Source organism: Pezoporus wallicus, unplaced genomic scaffold, assembly GCF_028554395.1.
Source record: "Pezoporus wallicus isolate ANWC-B61680 ecotype Strahan unplaced genomic scaffold, APGP_CSIRO_Pwel_v1 contig_12129, whole genome shotgun sequence".
NCBI lineage: Eukaryota > Metazoa > Chordata > Aves > Psittaciformes > Psittacidae > Pezoporus > Pezoporus wallicus.
The window spans coordinates 406,634-426,065 of NW_026642642.1; the positions used below are offsets into that span (position 1 = coordinate 406,634).

The following is a 19,432-nucleotide window of genomic DNA, read 5'->3' on the forward strand; positions in this document are numbered from 1 at the left end:
TTACCATTTTGGTGGTATTTTATTTATCTTGTTTAATAGGCAGGGGTCTTATTCTGGCTGAGGTGATGCAGCTCTTGTGGGCTCTTAGCCTGCTGCATGAGCAATACAGAACAATCATGGTTTCCTGGCAAGTTCTAATGCTGCCTGGGCATTGTGCTGGGAAGGAGTACAAATTCACTGTGCCTGCCTGGATGCAGCCTGATAACTTTGGACAACGGCTGAATATACTTACAGCTTTACTTACAGCTGAATTTGTTCATAGAAAAAAAGCTAACAGAGAGGTACATTTCTTACTAGATGAAAATTGGTACCTGGTCAGAGCTCGAGACCCACATTAGTGCCATGCAGACAGACAGCAGCACTCCTGTGTAGGAACTAATGGAATACAAATATAGTGATTTACTTCCATCAATTGCCCAATCTGCACGTTTCAAAATGCCACTAAACATGCAGCAGGTTAAATAATATGTACCTGCAGTCCCTGCTGAGTCCTTTTTGCCAACCCAGCTGTGGGAGTGTTTCCCCTCCCTGGTAAGGATGGGAGTGATATGGGATGGGAGGTAGCCGGTCCTAGAAGCCAGCGGGTATTTTGTGCAGGGCATGGAAAGGATTAAATAGAAAGTGTAACCTTGCAGAGCAAAAGCAAACTGGCAGCTTGATTGGGCTTTTTGCTGCAAATAAGTGCTTATGTGGGTATAAGCAAGTAGGGCTCAGCAGGATGATGGGGACACAAGTGAGTGATGCCAACAAGGACTCAATGGCTCTGGTGCCACAGCCCCTGTCTTTGGGGCAGAGAGCAGCATCCTCCAGGCAGCTGGAACACATTGGCTGGGACCCCTCTGCAGCACAGAGGGGCTTTGGGTACATTCCTGCACTGCAACTGAGGGTGCAAGGGGATCAATACACCCAGGGCTACATTCTGGGAGGTGATTATCTGTGCCACCCCTCTGCAGTGATGGGGACCTCGTCACCCCCCGCAGATGCTTCTGGAGCCCAGTGATGCTCAGGGCTCTCCCTCATGGCTTTTGCACACAGGAAGATGTAAAGCTCCCTCTGACTGGGACTCCAAGCTGCGGCTGGCCCCATACCACAGCAGCTATGCCCTGAACGACTTGGTGCAGCTGAGCTGTGCTGGGGAGTACATGCCATCAGTCTCTCGGATCAGATGCACTTCCAATGGGACCCACACTTTTTGGAACACGACTGCCACCTGCAAGGATAAGCAGAGCATCGCTCTGACCCCACTTACCTGTGGTGCAGGTTAAGGGTGCTGAGCTGGTGGTAGACCCTCCGTGACTGGGTCGTGCTTCAACCCCACTGGGGTGACAGTCCAGGAATGGGAGACCTGGATGTCTCAGCCTTCCCCACTGTCCTGGCAGTGTCAGGGCACTTTTGTCTCAGCACCCTGCCATGGGCAGCTACTGGTGTCTGTGGTCCTGGGGAGGGGTTCAAAGGCAGGAACAAGGGTCCCAGCACTGAGACTGACTATGTGTCCCAGTGGCTGAGGTGGTGAGAGTGGAAGGGAGGAGCCCAGTCCATGGACAACTTTATCTAAATGGAGCCTGAGTGGGGAAGCCTACATGTATGTGGGGATGGATGGGACTGCTCCTGCAATAGATCTCTCTCCTGCTACCTTCACTAGGTGCAAAAAAGGGATCTGGAGTTGAGTGTGGTATCAAGGGAGCTGTACAGTGTCAAAATGAGGGCAGTAGACCCCTTAGCAGGCCCCTTTCCATCCTGCTTACACTGTCTCCTGCTCCTCTGGGCAGAGAAATGCCAGCAGCCCCAGTGGGATTCAAAGCTGCACTTTACCCCACACAAGAGGTTTTACAGGATCAGTGAAGAGGTGACACTGAGCTGCTCTATGGAGGATCCTATTGCCCTTGCCGTGATCAGATGTGCAAAAGGAGCATCTCCAGATTCTAAGTATGACTGGGAGATGGACAGTCAGGGAACATGGCATGGGGTGGCAGAGAACCTGACCTGCACCACAGGTAAGTGGGGAACAGTAGGCCCCCCTGCTACATGCATCTGTTCTTGAGGAGGGACCTTGAATATCCTGACATATCCATGAGACACCTTGGCCACAGCTCAGAGACAGCCCCCAGGTGGGAGCAGACTCCTTTAGAAGCCTTTAGTGTGGGACAGGTTTTCTGACTGTCCCTGCATCTCTTCCCAGTCAATTCCTGAGTTGCAGGACATGGGGAAGCTGGAGGAGGCCAGATCCTGCCCCTCACTTCACCCCTCTCCCAGTGTCCTGTATGACCGCCTTGCCCAGGCACACACTCCTGCCCTGGAGATATCAAGTTGTCCTTCCCCAAGGTCAAATACGTGCAAGGGAATTTCTGCAAGCGAGCTCTGTAAAACCAGTCTATGGAAATGCCTGGTGGGGCAGGAATAGCACAGGTGCCTGGATACACCTTCTGAGGTCCATAGAGTGTATAGGCGATGCAGCACCAGCTCTCCCATGTCCCCTCTCTACCTTCATCCTTGATAGCCAGTCATGATGCTGCCAAGCTGAGCAGCACACATGCCACTGTCCCTCCTTGGTGCTGTGTTGCCCATGCAAAGTGTTGAAGGAGGCAGCCCAGTCAGGAGACAAGAGACAAGGTAGTGCCAGATGCGGAAGCCATATGGGCAAGCCAGCAGCTCCTGCAGTGGTTTCTGAGCAGGGCAAGTGTGGAACCCTACAGATGGGTGCCATGGCATGGGGAAAGTTTGGGGACCAGCACTGTTGTGCCCACGGAAGTGCCATGATCCTTGCTGTGCCTCCCTGGGTTGCACAGGTCTGCCTGTCCCCCTGCCTGCCCTTGCAGATGAGGAAACCTGCAAATGCAGGAGCTGGGTTGAAGGGACTGAATTGAGCCCTGGGTCAGCCCCTGGTATCAAGGCTGTAGGCTGAGAGGGATGGAACTGAGGGAAGAGCAATGCCCCTCCTCAGGTGATGGGGATGCGGGACTGGCCTGGGCAGGGGCAGAGTTGTGCTGAGTGTGCAGGTGAATGAGCATGCAGCCCAGTGCTCAGGTGAGATGGGAGGAGAAAGACAACATGGGAACCTCCCTGGTTGAGGCTGTGGGAGATGGCTAAGAGTGTCCACAGACAGAAGTGGGTGGATAGTGGAGGTTCATGGATGAAGGATAACCATGCTTCAGGTACACAAGGAGAACCCAATCCCAACAAGCCTTACCTATGGGTGATGTCCTAGCAGATGGGTATTTCACCTTCCCTCTCCCTCCAGGGCCCGATGGATCACTGGGGATCTCCCTCCCATGTCCCTCCTCAGCACCTCCCACCCCAGCTAACATCCTCTTTTCAGATCCACTAGAAACGTGCCAAAGGCCCCAGTGGGACACAAGACTCCAGCTGAAACCAGACCAAGATAGTTACCAGAAGTATGAAGAAGTGATGCTAAGCTGTCTTAAGGGTTTCCAGCCACCCTTCACCCATGTCAAATGTATAGGAAAGAACATGTCCAACAGCAATGGGAAACCTGAACACAGAGAGGTTTGGCTTGGAAAGGACAGCAGAGGCCAGTGGAACCACACTCAGGACAGAGTGGAGTGCATTGGTAAGGGTAGCATCAGAAGCTCTCTTGGTTGCCCCGCTCTGCCCCTAGCTGAATGATTGCTGATATCCCACCACCACCCCCTGTCCCAGATTGTCACCCCCCACTCCATCTAACCCCTACTTTCCCCTATAACAGAAACATGCCAAAGGCCTCTGTGGGACACAAGACTCCAGCTGGCACCAGACCAGAGCAATTACAAGAAGAATGAAGAAGTGATGCTGAGCTGTCCTGAGGGTTTCCAGCTACCCTTCACCCACGTCAAGTGCTCAAGGGTCCAGTCTGTCAGTCATGGGAAGTCAGAAGTTTGGTTTCGAAAGGACAGCAGAGGCCGGTGGAAACGCATTCAGTACGAAGTTGTGTGCATCGGTAAGAGAGGCATCAGGAGCAGCATGCTGCTTTGCAGGGACAGGATGCTAGGAATCTGTAGGGGTGAGAATCAACATGGGAAGGTCATGGTTTTCCCTCGGGGCCAGGGCTGGGGGGTTTGATGACTGTGGAGCAGTTCCTGCAGTTAAAGGATGAACGTACATGTTGTGCTCTGCACGGCACCTAAGGCTGCCAGCGACCACACACCTTAGGGGGAGAGAGGGCAGAAGGATCTCTTTGTTGCTTCATGTGATCTGTGATGAAGGTGTCCCAGGAGGGGACACACTATGCTGCACTTCCCTCTCTTCCCTGCACCACATGTACTGATGTTCAAACAGTCACAGACACTTGTCTGGCTGTGGGAACTCTCCCAAAACCTCATGTCCAGCTCCTAGGAACACGGTGACACCAAACTCCTCCTACTCCCCTACCAGGGAGCAGGAGTGACGAGTTTCGTCCATCAGAAGGCATCTTGCTGCTGCTTCTCCAGCTGGATGTGCCTGGGTGCGGGCACTGGCCGGGTGCCTGTGGTGGGGCAGGTCAAAGACTTGTGGCCGTGGTTGTGGTGCTCAGTAGGGCATCTCTTGCCTTCTGCAACAAGGGCTGTTTGAGAGCAAACCTGACCATGAGCGGGCTGACACCAGCACGTCTGTACTGCTTTGTGGCTGTTCAGAAGACGGTCTGAACCTTGTGAGATCCCTTCTCTGACCCTCTGGGAGAAGGAAGATTGCATTTTAAGCTCTTTGAGGCTGCTCAGAGGCCTCACAGAGGCTGGAACAGGGACACGCTCATTCCTAGCTGCCAGCCGGTACGAATCATTGCCTTGTCCCACAGCAGTTGGCAGGGAGAGGCTGTGCCTGCTAAGCCCAAGGGATGGTGAATGTGGTGAGGAGGGGATGTGGAGGATGGAGCAGGGCTTCTGGCAAGAAAAAGGGGCAGGAGTTGCGGTGAAGCAGGTGATGTGAATGGAGAAAGCATTGCTCATCCCCATGCCCCAGTGCACTGTGGCATGTACAGGAGGAGAATTAGTTGGCATCTCTGGTCCCTGTGGGAGGGATGAGCCATGGCTGCAGAGACATGCATCCCTGCAGGGCCGGTAGTGCCATGGCCCATCAAGGGCAGCCTGAGCCGTGGGGGGGACATGTCTGAATGGGGGCCTGGAGGGGGGCTGCTGGTGCGGGCTGAACGTCCTGGGAAGCTCCGTGCTGTGTGCCATGGAGGAGAGAATATGGTGTCCTTGGACACAAGGGTGGATGGGGAGATTCATGGCTGAGTGACCCTTCAGGCTCCAGGTGCACAAGGAGAGTCCATCCCAACCAGCCTGAGCAAAGGGTCTCATGCTGGCAGCAGGACATGTCACCTTCCCTCTCCGCCCAGGGCATGATGGGTCACTGGGGATTTCTCTCCCATGTCCCACCTCAGCACCTCCCACCCCAACTAACACCCACTGTCACCTCCACAGAAATATGCCAGAGGCCTCGGTGGGACGCAAGACTCCAGCTGGCACCAGACCAGAGCAATTACAAGACAAACAAAGAAGTGATGCTGAGCTGTCCTGAGGGTTTGCAGCCACCCTTCACCCATGTCAAATGTTCAAGGGAAGTCCAGTCCAGCAGCAATGGGAAACCTGTGTACAGAGAGGTTTGGCTTGGAAAGGACAGCAAAGGCCAGTGGAACCGCACTCAGAGCAGAGTGGAGTGCATCGGTAAGGGAGACATCAGGAGCTCTCCTGACTGCCCCTCTCTGCCCATCCTGTGTGGTGTCCTGGAGCTGCATCTCTCACTTTGCTGTCAGGGAAGATGAGCATCTGTGCAGAGGGAATGATGGGGAAGGCGAAGTTTGCTGCAGGGCTGGGAGGGGGAGGGAAGGCACTGACCCTCTTGCAATGTCTCCTCCACAGAGGTGCTCCACATTGACCCCAGGACCCTGGAGGTTTCCAGCACCAGCATCAAAGTGAACTGGTCCTGCCGGATCCCTGAGGTGTGCTCGCACATGCGGGCCACGTGCCGGCTGGCATGGCCTTCCTCCCCTCCCTGTGAGGCTGAGGAGGTTCTGGGAGAGGAGATGCTCCATGGGCAGGAGGGGACATTCTCCTGCCTTGCTCTGCAGCCCTTCACTGAATACAGTGTCACCATCTCCCTGCTGCCCGGTACCATCCTGTTCACGTGGCTGGTCAGGACCACGGAAACAGGTTTGTATTCACAAGGATAGGAGATAAGGAACAGGTTTGGGATATGTCACAGGGGAGGGTGGATTGATGTCCTCTTTTCCCAGAGTGTTGTCTCCCTGCAGCGGTGTCCTGGGAACGGGGCTGCTTGAATGCTGTGGGGGTCTGGAGAAGGGGCTGTGTGGGGCTGCCTGTGCCCTGCTCTGTGATCAGCTCCTGGTCATCAGCCCCACGTGTGACCCCATCCTTCTGCGTTTCCAGTGCCGGACAAACCAGAGAAGCTGTGGCTGGATCCCAGCACGGGGTCGCTCAGCTGGGAGCCGCTGCCCTCCTGCAAAGGGGAGATCATTGGATACCAGGTACCAGGGGACCTCGGGCTGCCTGTGTCCTCCTTCCCTTGGCACGTGCTCCTGCATGGAGCTCACTGCAGGCAGCATGGGGACGGTGGGGATGGAAAGCTGTGATGGCCCATGGTTCCCAGCCAGTTGGGGGGAATATGTAGCTGCGATGAGCAAGAGCATTTTCTGTTTCACCCTCGACATTCCTTGTGGTCTGCAGTTGCCTGGGGAGGTGGTGGATGCTCCGTGCCCTCTGGGCTTCCTCGCTGGGTGTGCTCAGCCTGGGGTTGTGCAGACTTTGCAGCTCGGTGTGCCACACTTGGTGATGTGCCTCCTGCAGTGGCCTCCCAGGGTTTCCTGTGCCTCTTGTGTACTTGTTTCTGGTTCCTGGTACAGCGATGCCTGTGGTTTGTGCTGTTCTCTAGAAAAGCCTTTCCTCCGGCAGAGCTGCATCGTTTCTTTGGGCTTTCTTCAGTGCGTGAATAGAAGCTCTGGGTTGCTCTGCTCCTTGGGCTTGGGGCTTCCCCAGGGTGCATCTCTGCTTTCTAGTACCCCTACCAGTGTGCCCAGCTCCCTCTCTAAGGACAGACCTTTCTGTGAAGTGACAGGGATCCTGACGACAAGCTGTTTCTTTGTGCCCCTCTTGAGAACCTGGCAAACAGGGGCCCTGACGGCATGGATTGTGCGTCTGTTCTAGCTGGTTCCCCGCTCCCAGACACCTCTGCAAAAAGAATCCTTTATTCTGCCTTCAGTTAGCTCCTTTTTTGCATATTCCCAAGATGCAATTTCCATAAAGACCCTGACAGAAGCGAAGATGGCCTGGAATCTCATGAGAAATTCAGATGTCGCATTGGCATATGGAGAGCCTCCATCTGTATCTCTTGCAGGCAGTCTGTCCTCCTCTTTTGATGTAGACAAAGCCTTCACAGTCCAACCTTGCATGGGGAGAAGGAGAAGTCAGGGTTCCCCTGTGGTGCTGTCACCAGTGCCTGCTGTTGCAGTGCCGGACTGGTGACCTGGCCCCGCGCTCGCCGCACCCCTTCAGACAAGCAGCCTCCCTCCTGCCCTCAGCTCCTCACCCAGGCTTGGTCCTGTGCTCACAACCGCTCTGAGAGCTGCAGCGCTGGCTCCACGTCCCTGCTCTCCTCCTCCTGTCTGCTTTGAGCTCCACGCGTGGGGCCAAGGCTCCTGCTGCTTCCTCGCCAGGGGCCTGGCCCAGGCGCAGCGAAGGGGCCACTTGCAGGGCGCTTTGCTGTGCCTCGCTGCGCTGCGGGCAGGCTCCCGAGGGCAGGGGGGAGCCGCTGCCCCAGCGCCGCCTCTGTCCCCAGCTGAACATCACGGCCAGGAGCGCGCAGGACCGCGCTTTGCTGGAGCTGGAGCGGCTGCGGCTGAGCAGCTCCGTCACCGCGCACCCGCTGCCCGCGCACGGCCCCGGCACCAGCTACGTGGTGACCGTGCGGGGCCTCACGGCCGCCGGCGCCGGGGCTGCTGCGCTCCGGGAGTTCCCGACCAACCGCTCGGGTAAGGCTGGCGCTGTCCCCCCGCTCCCTCCGGGGCGGCCGCGGCGGGCGCCCGGCTGCGGCAGCTCCCTGTGCCCGTCCCCGCCGGGGGCGCCAGGAGCTGTGCTCTGCAGCCTGCGCTGCCCGGGGCCGGCCCTGCTCCTCGCACAGCCCCTGGCTGCTGCCGCTGATGCTCGCCCGGCTCTGCCCCTCCAGACGCCCCGCAGCCCCTGCCCGTGAGCTGCCGCGGCGCCCGTGACATCTCCCCGTCGCAAGGGACGGCCCTGCTGCCCCTGCGCCCCATCGCCCGGCACCACGAGCCGCCGACGTGAGTGCGGTCCCGGCAGCTCTGCTCGCCTCACCCCCCGATGGCTTCCCCACCGCAGCCATCCCCGTGCCCACCTCCCGGCTCCCTCTCACCGCCTCCTTGCAGGGAGCACCAGCTGCTCGTGGCCGCCGTGCACAACAGCACGACGGTGGAAGGCGTCTGCTCCGCTCAGCCGCAGCCCTTCAACGCCAGCCGGCAGCCCGGGGCCTACGTGGCCGCCGTGCTCAACCTCAGCACCCCGATGGACTTTGTGCTGGGCGACGGCACCCGCGGGCAGGGCTACCACAACGCTGCCCTCCGCCCGGGCTGCAGCTACACGGCCCTGCTCCGCCTCGTGCGCCGCTCGCAGCAGGTACCCTCGTGGGGTCCTGCTCTCTGGGGACGCTGCCACGGCATTCGGTGGCCTTGAGTGGGAGACTTTTGCCCCTGGGGTGGGCACTGGGGCAGGAGTGGACTGAGATCTCCCTCCCTTCCTCCTTCGACAGGCAGAGAAGTTCACCTGCATCTGCTACAGCTTCTCTGTTGGTAAGTGGGTTCCTCATTCCCTGTGCCTTATTCCTGCATGTTCCCTTTTCCCAGCCTGGTCACTTTCTGCAGAGAGGTGCAGGCCAAGTGCAGCAGCATTGAATTCTCTGTGTCCTACTTCCATCTTCGTGTAAATGCTCTGCATCTTGAGGCTACCTATTGTACATGAGCTTTAGCCAGCCTTGGGCCACTTGGTCAGGTTGGCACCAATGGCTGCTGGACTATGCATCATCTGTTCCATCATCACTTATCACATCTTAGTCCTAGTGCTCCCCTGGTTCATGAGACACCCCATAAATGCAAACCTCTTGTCATGCTCTGGTTGTGCCTGGGGCAGTCAAGGAGGGAGGTAGGGTCCACACTGGAGGGTATCACACCAAGCTAGCACCTACTCTTTCCTCACCAGTTTTGCTATTCTCCAATACAAAGCCTATGTTGGGAGATGAGAGAAGATGTTTTTTTCACTCCATGCCCTTATGCAATCTCACAACACCTCGTTCAGGCTGTGTGGGAGCCTGACACTGGCATGTGCTGGTTGCAGGACAGGAGCCGGTGCCTCTGCTGAGCAGCATGTCCGTAGCTACAGCAGTAGCACTGGTTGTCACACTCCTGGCACTGGGGATTTTGCTGCTCTTTGTGATCTTCAGGTCAGTATGTGCCTCCCCTCTGCTACTCTTTGTGAGGCATCAGCCCCTTGCACTGCCAGGGAGCGCCCAAGCAGACCCTGAGATAAAGCAAGGTGGGACATTGGGCTGTTGCACATGCAACAGCCTCTCCTCTCTTTCTCTTTTCTGCTGGTCTATGGACCTGATTTGCTGTTTTGCAGGAGGAAGTTCCGCAGCTCAAAAACCTCAGACAACAGAGGCACTATCCCCCTGAGAAGATATCGAGGAGGTGCAGTATGACAGTGTGCCTTGTCTGGACAGGGTGTCTTTTAAAAGCTCAGGCAGGGTGCTTACAGGATCTGTTAAGGTCCTTACATGAACGAGGGGATCAGAGCTGGCTGCCACGGGGAAAGGGACACCTCCCAGAAGAAAGGGACCCGTGTGGGGAGGGATAACCTAGGGTTGGAGGGGTCCTGACCACTCTCATGCTAAGCTGGCCTCATGGTCTCTGTAGGTGTGAGCAAGATGAACACGCAGATCCCGGTGGAGGCACTGCTGGAGGCTCTGAAGAGGTTTAAGAGGGCAGAAATAGAGGCAGAGCAGACAGAGGATGAATCAGTTGACACTCATGGTGCGGGGCGTCTGGGGGAGTACCAGGTCTGGTCTAGTTCTGCTTTACCACCCTGCTACACTGCCCTCACAGCCCTCACACCTTCCTTGGGAGTGTCATGTGGTTGTCCAGAACTCATGCCAATGTAGAGTGGGCTTGTCTTCTTCCTCTGCAGCAACTCTCCTCCAGTTTGTTGCATCCCTGCGATGCCGGGAAGGAGCTGTGTAATCAGAGCAAGAACCGCTACAAGAGCATCATCCCATGTAAGCAGGGGTTGGCACAGGCACTTGGGGTGGTTGGGGAGAACACGGTGCTGGGCTGTTGTAAGTACCCCTCCAACTCTTCAGCAATGCTGAGCTCCTCACCTCATCCTCTGTGGCTACTGAAACCAAAAGGGGTTTTCCAGAAGCATCATGTTGACCTCACTGTTTTATATCCAGTTGTAGAATCCTTGTTCTGCTCCTCAAATCTCCCTGCAAGCTTAGTAATTCCTATTCCTATTCCTTCTGTTAGTCATTGCTGAGCACTGCTGTGTCCCATCCAGAGGTGGCTATTTGTGGGAAAGCAGAGTGACTCTATTTCTACCAAACTTTAAAGATCCTCTGGGCTCCACATAGCGTGGGCATTTGGTCATTGCACTGTCTTCCCCAAAACCACACTGCATTACCTGCTGTGCCACGTCAGCTTTCATCTCATTAGCAATTCTTTACTTCTGAACATGTCCTGATGCCTGGAGTGCTGCTGAGGAGGGAGCTGACAATCCCAGATTTCCTAAATTTACATCCCTCTCCTTAAACAGTCGCTTTGTTGCTGTCCCAAAGAGACCATCCCCCAAATGCTGCCTCCCTTCTCTTTCAGATGATCACTGCCGTGTGGTGCTGCAGCCCTCTGACACAGGGAATGGCTACATCAATGCCAGCTACGTGGATGTAGGTATTGGGGAATTGCTGCCTTGAGGAGGGTAGAAGTGCCTGGGGAGGGTAGAGGTGCCCCACCTCTAACAAGAAGGGGCCTGTGTGAGGAGACAGGAGCTGAGATGCAGCCCCTGGGTGCCCACTCTCCATTATGGCAGGAGTGGTGTTGTGACACAATGTGCCAAGACCCTGGGCTCTGATGACTCTGTCTTTCATTTCATTCCTCGTTAAACATTAAACCCATGTGATTGGAGATGTTTTAACCTCTCCCCAACAGAGCTACCGGAGTCCACGTTTCTTCATTGCAGCTCAAGGTGGGTGCTCCCAGCCCTCATCTCAGGAGGTGCCAGTCACTGACACTTTGGGGAGTGGGGATGTGGGACAGCAGATTAGTAGCAGTCAATGTCTCAGCTCAAGGTCCTGTATGACCTGCACATGTCTGTCTTGGAAAGTGGTTACACTCTGTGGCAATTTGGCAGCATCCAGCTACAGCTGAACCCTGTACTCCACAGGCTGGACAATGGTCTTTCTACACACAATATACATAACCCTAACCTCAACGCAAACGCTAAAACCTAACCCTAAAAACTAAACCTAACCTGAAAACCTAACCTTAACCCTAAACCTAAACCTTAAACCTGACCTTAAATCTAACCTTAAACTCTAACCCTAACCTAACTTCCACCACCCGTTTGGTGGCTGGAGTGACAGGGACAAACCTGAAAATGCCTGACATGCCTGCACTCAGTGCACTCAGAGACAGGTGTCTTCCAACAATGCAAAGCTGGGATGGGTTAGTGTGCTCTGTGCAGCATGCAGTGAGGAGGTCTTACGCTCCTTGCAAAAGCTGCATGAATACTGTTTGGGAAATAGGATCCTAAATGTGAGAGCAGCTCACAGTCCTCTTGAGTGTCTGGATGGGGAAGCCCTGGAAGGAGCAGTGAATCCCTGATTTACCCTAGGCTCCTTCTTCCTTGTCTCAGTTTCTAACATGTGTGATGAAGCCAAGGTGTCCAGTACATCCTGCCAGTGCCCAGGCTGTGCAGAAGGAAGCCTGGGGATGCTCACAGCCTGGGAACATCTGAGTTGTTCCTGGGAATAGCTAAACCCCATGGCTTGGACACTGACACAGGGTTCTCCTCTTTCCAAGGCCCCTTGCCTGGGACAGTGCTGGATTTCTGGCAGATGGTGTGGCAGGAGAAGACTTCAGTCATTGTGATGCTGACAGGCTTAGTGGAGCAGAACAAGGTAGAGAAACCATCTTAGCCTGGTCTCAGCTTGAGCTTCCACAAAGCCCAGGCTTCCCTACCTGCTTTGCTTTGCTCCTAGTGCATCTATCAGGGAAGGCAGAGAGCAGCTCTGCACCACTGCTGGCTTGCAACGCTCTCCCCCTGAGTCTGCTAGTGCTTAGCGATCTCACTGCTGTTGACAGACCAAGTGCGAGCAGTATTGGCCTGAGCACGAGCAGGTCTATGGAGATCTCACTGTGACACTCAACAACACCAGGACCACCACGGGCCTTGTCACACGCATCTTCTCCCTGCAGAAGGTAAGCCTGGTGTATAGCTGAGATGGGGATGCAGGGTGCTTTTGGGTTTCAGCAGCTGGCAGGAGCTGTTGGCCCAGAGATGCTATGGGAAGCCCTGCCTGGTTTTCTGCACCAACAGGGCAGCATTGCTATCACTGGATACCATGCTGGGGCATCAGCCCCACAGGTTTCTGTGCCAGGCAAAGGCAATTGGTCAGCTCCAGTGTTCACCCCAGCTGAGTCTGGGCAGATGATACACATGGACAGACTGTGCATCCTTGAGGGCTTGGAGGAGGTGATCACAAAGGGCATGAAAGCAGCTAAAGGGTAGGAAATGGCATCTCCATACATCTAGGATGATGGGTCAGGTGCCCTCCTGTCTCATGGGCCACTCTGCAAAGGGTCCACGGTGAACCCTTGGTCATTCACAGTTTCTAAACCTGAACAGACAGTCCATGGTTTAAGATAACATATATGAAGACATTTGTCAAGACGGGTACTTTTGCTGAAGCTGTGCCTGAGATAAAAAAAAACAGAAACTGAAGGAGTAGCAAGGAAGGGAAAACAGGTACAATATAAAGAAGTTACAGTCATGCATATTCTTGTCATTTCTTGTCTTGCCCGCAGCAAAGTGTAGCTGGAAGGTAAAATTCCGAGAGCACCTGATGGTGAAACATAGCAGTTCATCAGTTCAGGCCGAGTGAATGTGATGTTTAGGGAAAAATACATAACGGGCTGATAACAAAAGTGACTACATTCACATCAGTGCAGTACCAGCCTTAGGAAATACCTTATTTGAGCAAGCCAGGAGTGTTCAATGTCTATGGAATCATTGTAAACTCTGGATTTTATATTTTTTCCTTCTGGGGCACAAGCTGCCTTTAGTGCTCTGAGTTCACTTTTCACAGCACAGGGGAGGAGAAAACTAGGTGAATTTTGTGGCTATGTGCTGGGTGAATTTGCTCTTTGCTGTCTAATAACCTATAGTGGAGCATTCATTGCAGTGAGGGTACTGAGGGGAACACTGAGTGCTGGTATCCCCGTGAAGTGTTGTTTTCCTCTGCTCCACACTTGTTGGCATGCAAGTTTCCATGTTTCCTGCTCCCAGCCACGTCTCCCTCTTTGCAGGCAGGCTGTGCTTTCCCAAGGGCGGTGGAGCAGTTTCACTACCTGCTGTGGCCAGACCATGGAGTCCCCAGAAACTCTGCCCAGCTCCTGTGCTTAGTGGATGTAGTGAATAAGAGGGCATTGGAAGCGCCGGCTGGCCCCATAGTGGTGCACTGCAGGTACTGAGTTGGGAGATGTTGGGTGCTAGGAAAGCTGGCCAGGGCAGCCCTGACCCCCAGTTGTCTCTGTCCTCAGTGCAGGGATTGGACGCACTGGTACCTTCATCGCCTTGGACTTCCTCCTGAAGATGGGGAAGGCTGAGGGGAAGGTAGATGTGTTCCACTGCGTGCAGAGGCTGCGGGAGCAGCGCATCAGCATGGTGCAGACCAAGGTGAGGAGAGCTGTCTGTTCCCTGCATGCTGTCAGACTGCAGATCTGCTTCCTACCCTTCCCAGGGGCTGTGGCGTGCAAACAGCACTGGCCATACTGTTTATGGTCTAGACACCGAGACTGGAGCTGCCAGGTGATGGAGACTGCAGGATCTTGTTTTCAGTGCTGTGTCCAAACCTAGTCAGGATCTGCATTTCCCTGAGACCCTCTGAAGTTCCAGCAGCATTCCTATGTACCAGTCATCCATTAATATATTAATTGTAGTATGTATAGAATTAGACAAGAAGCATAAAGAGGCCTTCAGGTTTTCAGGATTTCTCCCCTAGTGGCACCAGCTGGGCATCAGTGTCCAAGCTTGGGGACTGTATACTGATGCTCAGTGCTGGAACTCTTTGGAGGTCACCAGCTTGGGCAGGATCATGCAGCTGCTTGTAGTTCACTGGTTTTCTGGGTTTTCTTCCCCAGAGCAGGGGGTCTGGTCTGAGGGGGAGCATTAAACAACAGGAAGATGGTCTTGCCTGGGTTGTTGCAGTTTCTTAGAGCAGGGCTGCCTGCACTGGGAGGTGTCTGACCTGAGAGACCCACAGCAGGAAAGTAAAGGGTGGAGCTGGCTTGTTTCTGATTGATGCCAGCTGTTTGGAGTCCCAGGGCTCCTCATGGAGCTGCTCCAGACTGCAGCTGACCCGTGTCCTCATGCAGGAGCAGTACACCTTCCTGTACGAGGTGGTACTCGAAGGCTTGCTCTGCGGCAGCACTGGGGTCCCAGTGGAGAGCATCGCCAGCCACGTCCACTGCCTTCAAGAAGCTGAAGCCTCAAGGCACAACAATGCCCTTGAGAAGGAGTTCAAGGTACCACCAGGATCTGATGCACTGGGGCTGGTCTGTGGTGCCTCCTACCAATCCCAGCTGTGGCATGGAGAGGGGAGAGCATTCCTTTGGGGTGGCTGAAGAAGAGGAAGAGCTGACAGGCAGGACTTGCTTGGCTGAATCATCCCTACAGGCCGTTCAGAAGTTTTCTGAGTTGTTCCAGCTCCTACCATGCAGAGAAGCAGAGAAGCCCAACAACCAGCCCAAGAACCGCAAGCCAGGGATCCTGCCAGGTACCACTGGCAGGGCTGGACAGCCTGAGAGTAGGGTGGGGGGTTGATGCTGCCCTGCTGCTTCCCTCACCAGCGCCATGCCACTGGCAGGTTCTGCCCAAGGTCCAATTGGCATTTTCTGGTTGGTAATAAATAGAAGGCTGGACTCTCCATGAGAGCACAACCCTACCCCTGCTTCCTTCTGGGCTTGCAGGAAACATGCATTCACAGGATAAACATGTCCCTGGGTCTGTTCTTTCCCAGTGGAGAAGCCCAGATGAGACATCAAGGAGAAATAACGAGGGGGTACCTGCTGTGCCTCTATGCCTCTGCCTATGGGGTTTTGGACATCCTGTGTCAGGCAGCCCTGAGCTGTCATGGCCGTGGGGCTGGTGGTGCCTGTTCGTCCAAGCCCCTCCAGCCCATGCCACAGGACCCCACCACTTGCAAGGAGAGCCCCATGCCTTAGTGGAGGGAGAGGTTGGCTCATCACTTCTCTCTGCCCCTGGCCTCCACAGCGGATTCCTGCCGGCCCATCCTGATGTCCTCGCTGAACGCAGACGGCTCACCAGCTTACATCAACGCTGTGTTTGTCAACGTAAGGCTCCAGCCCCAGTGGGAGGTGGGAGATGCTGGGAGCAGCAAGGATCCCCCCAGGGTACCACTACTCAAGGCAGGGCTGGGCCATGCCACACCGGTTTGAGGTGTCCCAGACCTGGGGCTTCTTCAGTGGCTGCATCCCAGCGGCTGGGGCCCTGCTGCCAGGAGGTGGCCCCCGTGATCAGCCTAAATCCGGCCTGCACAGGCAGCTCAGTAGGCAGCTGATGGCTTTTGCCTGCTGGGATGTGATGAGCTGGGTTGTGATGAGCTGAGGGTCAGCTGGGTGCAAAGCCTGCTCTGGGCAGGAATGGGGTAGGATGCATCTCCCTGGGTCCTGCCCTGGTCCTGCCGGCTGTCAAAGGGGCTCCCAAGGGGTGGGTTGTGTGACCTTTTCCTTCCCCACGTCCCCGTGTGTTTTGCAGACATACACTGAAGAGGACAGACTCATCATCACCCAGATGCCCTTCCCCACCACAGTGGTGGATTTCTGGGCTCTGGTCTGGGATTACACCTGCACAGCGGTGGTTGTCCTGAACCAGCTGCAGGAGCTGGATGAGGTCAGCAGCATATGAGCATCCCTGCCCAACCCTACCTCCCTCTGAGGACAAGCAATATGCTTTCTGCCTTTGCCCCTTTGCCTGCTGCAGGAGCCCACTGCCAGCTTGTGGGCTCCATTCAGGGGACCCCTGAGGACACCTCAGAGGTGGGGTGTCCCCTGTCTCACAGCAAGGGAGCATCCCTCAGGGTTTCCTTACCCTTGCCCAGTGTTACTCTTCTGGCTGCAGCACCATGGGCTCATCCCCAGCAAATGGCAGGAAGAGCACACACGTGCACACTGTGGCTTATGGACAAGGGACTGGTGTGTGCACACCCACGTGAAGGCTGAGCTCTGCCACATATACAGGTAGGGGCTGTGTGTGATCACACGTGTATGTGTGTCTCCAGACATACACAGAGTTCTGGCCCATGCAGGGCGAAGCTGCCTATGGCCATTTCCATGTCCACCTCATCTCGGAGGAGCCTGGAACTGGCTTCACAGCCTGGACACTTGCCCTCACCAACAAGCAACAGGTAAGTACTTTGCACAGAGATGGAGAAAGCCCTTTGAGAATGGCCTTTGCAAGAGCTGGGAGGACCTGCCAAACTCTAGCATCAGCAGGCTTTGATCTGGGGACAAAGTCACAGCTAAGGATGGCCGGGGCAACAACGGTCAGAGGGATGTGATGGGGGCCTGGAATGGCACTGTCCAGAGCAGGACCTTTTGCCCTGGGAGAAAGGTTAGTCCGAGGAGGGTGAGGCTGCAGGCAGAGGTATGTTTGTGTACCTTTCGATATGCTTGTGTACCTTTTAATATGCTTGTGTACCTTTCGATATGCTTGTGTACCTTTCAATATGCTTGTGTACCTTTCTAACTTGGAGGACAGCAGCCAGGGGTAGAGTTTGTGCATCTCATGATGTTTCATGGATGGGATGAGCTATTATGGGTAGCTGGGCACTGGGCTGGCATGAGTCTGCGCTGAACCTGATGCTTGTGGTCTGTACATCTCCCAGTCCCAGAGCACTCAATGGAGAAGGGCAAAGTCTGGGACTGGGCTATCCCACTGTGGAGCTGCTCTCTTGATCCGGTGTGCATGGCTGAGCCAGGACTAACACACTCTCTCCCTCCTTTCCTGCTGTAAAGCAAACGGGTTTCTTCCCTGCCCAACCCAGTGTCTTTCTTCCCCACTAGCCCAAGAAGCCTCCCCTGGAAGTGTGGTTCTGGCAACTGAAAGACTGGTCCATGAAGCAGCATCTTCCCCCACACCCTGCCACCATCATCAGCCTGCTAGGGAATGTAGAGACACACCACCGGCAGAGCCAGGATGGACATATCCTCATCACCTGTTGGTGAGTGATGTCCCCGAGAGGAGCAGCCATGGCGCAGAGCTAGCTCAGACTAGGCTGCAGCAGTGAACTTAGGTCACAGCTCAATCTTGGGTGGACATAAGGACATGAATGAGCTGTGTTCAGGAAAGAAGGCTTCCCTGTGGAGGCTGGCTGGATGCAGGATCTGTGGACAAGATCATCCTGAGAGCCTGCATGTCTAGTGGGACACCTCTGAGGGTCAGCCCTGCTCTCCCCTTGTTCTCCTCTGCAGGGATGGTGCCAGCCGGAGCGGGATCTTCTGTGCTGCTGGTTTCCTGTGTGAGCAGATCCAAAGCGAGGGGCTGGTGGACGTGTCCCAGGCTGTGAGGATGCTGAAGAGACGGCGGAGACAGCTGATTAAAGATGTGGTAGGTGTTGCCTTCAAACCCAGACAACAGGGCAAGACCAGTGCACAAGCTATATCTTGGACTGTACCAGCAGCTGCCCTAGCACCAATGTGCTCAGATCACCCTGGGGCTAGCAGGGGCAGATGAGACCTCTGAAAACCCTGTTTTCTGCTGCTGCTGCGACAAACACACTGACTGGGGGGCAGGTTCTGCAGGACTGGATGGGCACCAAAGCATCCTGCTTTGGTGCTGCCCTTTCTCGTCCACTTGGCCAGCTCAGTTGGGGGCTGCACTGGTGGGTGCTCAGATGCCTATCCTGCACCCATTCTGCACAACTGCCTATCCTGCACACCATTCTGGGTGCTAAGAGCCATTATAGGGTGAGCAGCCTGGATAGGAGTGAGCAGTAAACACTTCATGCTATGGATGCTGGCTCCAGCAGTGGGGAAGCCCAGCCTTCTGCTACACTTATGGTTCCTCAATGGGGAAGGTGGGCTTCGCTGGGAGGAGGAGAATGAGCTGTACGTATGCCTGACTTGCTCAGGAAGCTGTTAGCAACCAAGACTGGCTTTCCATTGCAGTTGTTGGTGTACCAGGTTCTCACATGCATCCTTCTGTCCACAGGAGCAGTATGGTCTCTGCTACGAACTAGCCCTCAGTTACTTGAATTCATTTGAAACCTATGGGAATTTCAAGTAGAGGCATGGCCACAGCACACTTCCACCCCTCCATCAGTAACAACGGAAACCACAGGAGACAAGAAGGGTGTGCACAGCCCCAGGATGCTTTAACTCCCATGAGAAGCCACCCCAAGGGTCCTCTATGGCTGGAAAGCACTAGCTGGACCATCTCCAAATTGTGGTGAGGCTTTGAAGCAGGACCCTTTGCCCAACCTTTGCACAGGAACTTACTGGAATCACAGACTGAGTATGCAGAACAGAGCAGCGGCACCAGGACTTGACCTGTTTGTGCCAGGGATGAAGAGAATCAGGCTCCCTTGTCCCTTCAGGCAGCCCCAGGGAAGTGGCATCGCTCTACCAACACCCAAACAGTGTTCTGCCAGGGGAGTGTCAAACTGCTGTAAGATCCATGGGGCTCAGGAGGATCTGGCCCAATCTGCAAGAACCATGAAGCCCAAGGCCAACAAGAGTCAATGAAGGGACAATCCACAGTCCTTTCCACCCCACACAATCCCTTCCTGGAGCTCAATCTTTCTGATGCTGGTCCAGGTGCCACAGCCCTGCTAGATCCCAAGAGGCTCCCTCAGCATCCTGTCTGGCTTCACCATGGCTAGGTGGTCTGGCTCCCAGGTTGCAGCAGCTCAACTTAAACATCTTGGATGTGGTTCCAAGCAGGGGCTGCTGCACCACAGAGACTGGTTCTACCTTTGCTGCTCAAGGGTCCTCAGAGGCGGGACTGACCCCACGGCTCTGTTCTGTGTCTCAGCAATAAAGGCTCTGTGCCAGCCATGGTGGTGGTGACCTCTGATCTTCACTTTTCTCCCAGGTTTGACCTAGTACGGGGGCTGCAAGGGAGTTGAGAGCACACAGGTCCCT

At 55.2% G+C, this 19,432-nt stretch overlaps 1 protein-coding gene across 1 annotated transcript; it reads left to right on the forward strand.

Moving 5' to 3' along the window:
* Window positions 1–1,972: 1,972 nt before the first annotated feature.
* On the forward strand, window positions 1,973–19,349 carry LOC130610984 (receptor-type tyrosine-protein phosphatase alpha-like). Its single transcript, XM_057431231.1, has 26 exons — window positions 1,973–1,994; window positions 5,312–5,639; window positions 5,835–6,125; window positions 6,363–6,460; window positions 7,768–7,960; window positions 8,155–8,266; window positions 8,372–8,618; window positions 8,752–8,791; window positions 9,333–9,438; window positions 9,618–9,685; window positions 9,911–10,053; window positions 10,182–10,269; window positions 10,865–10,935; window positions 11,198–11,234; window positions 12,071–12,168; window positions 12,353–12,469; window positions 13,577–13,734; window positions 13,811–13,946; window positions 14,645–14,794; window positions 14,946–15,045; window positions 15,543–15,622; window positions 16,047–16,181; window positions 16,570–16,695; window positions 17,354–17,511; window positions 17,762–17,897; window positions 18,501–19,349. Exons 2-26 carry the CDS (start codon window positions 5,315–5,317, stop codon window positions 18,573–18,575), a joined length of 3,288 nt encoding a protein of 1,095 aa, XP_057287214.1. The 5' UTR covers window positions 1,973–1,994; window positions 5,312–5,314; the 3' UTR covers window positions 18,576–19,349.
* Window positions 19,350–19,432: the final 83 nt, after the last annotated feature.

Bases quoted from the DNA above. Each gene is read 5' to 3' on its own strand.
- LOC130610984 (XM_057431231.1), top strand. From the start codon at position 5,315: ATGATGGGTCACTGGGGATTTCTCTCCCATGTCCCACCTCAGCACCTC. The intron at 11,235-12,070 runs GTGGGTGCTCCC...CCTCTTTCCAAG, and splicing joins TTTCTTCATTGCAGCTCAAG to GCCCCTTGCCTGGGACAGTG. The intron at 13,735-13,810 runs GTACTGAGTTGG...CTCTGTCCTCAG, and splicing joins CCCATAGTGGTGCACTGCAG to TGCAGGGATTGGACGCACTG.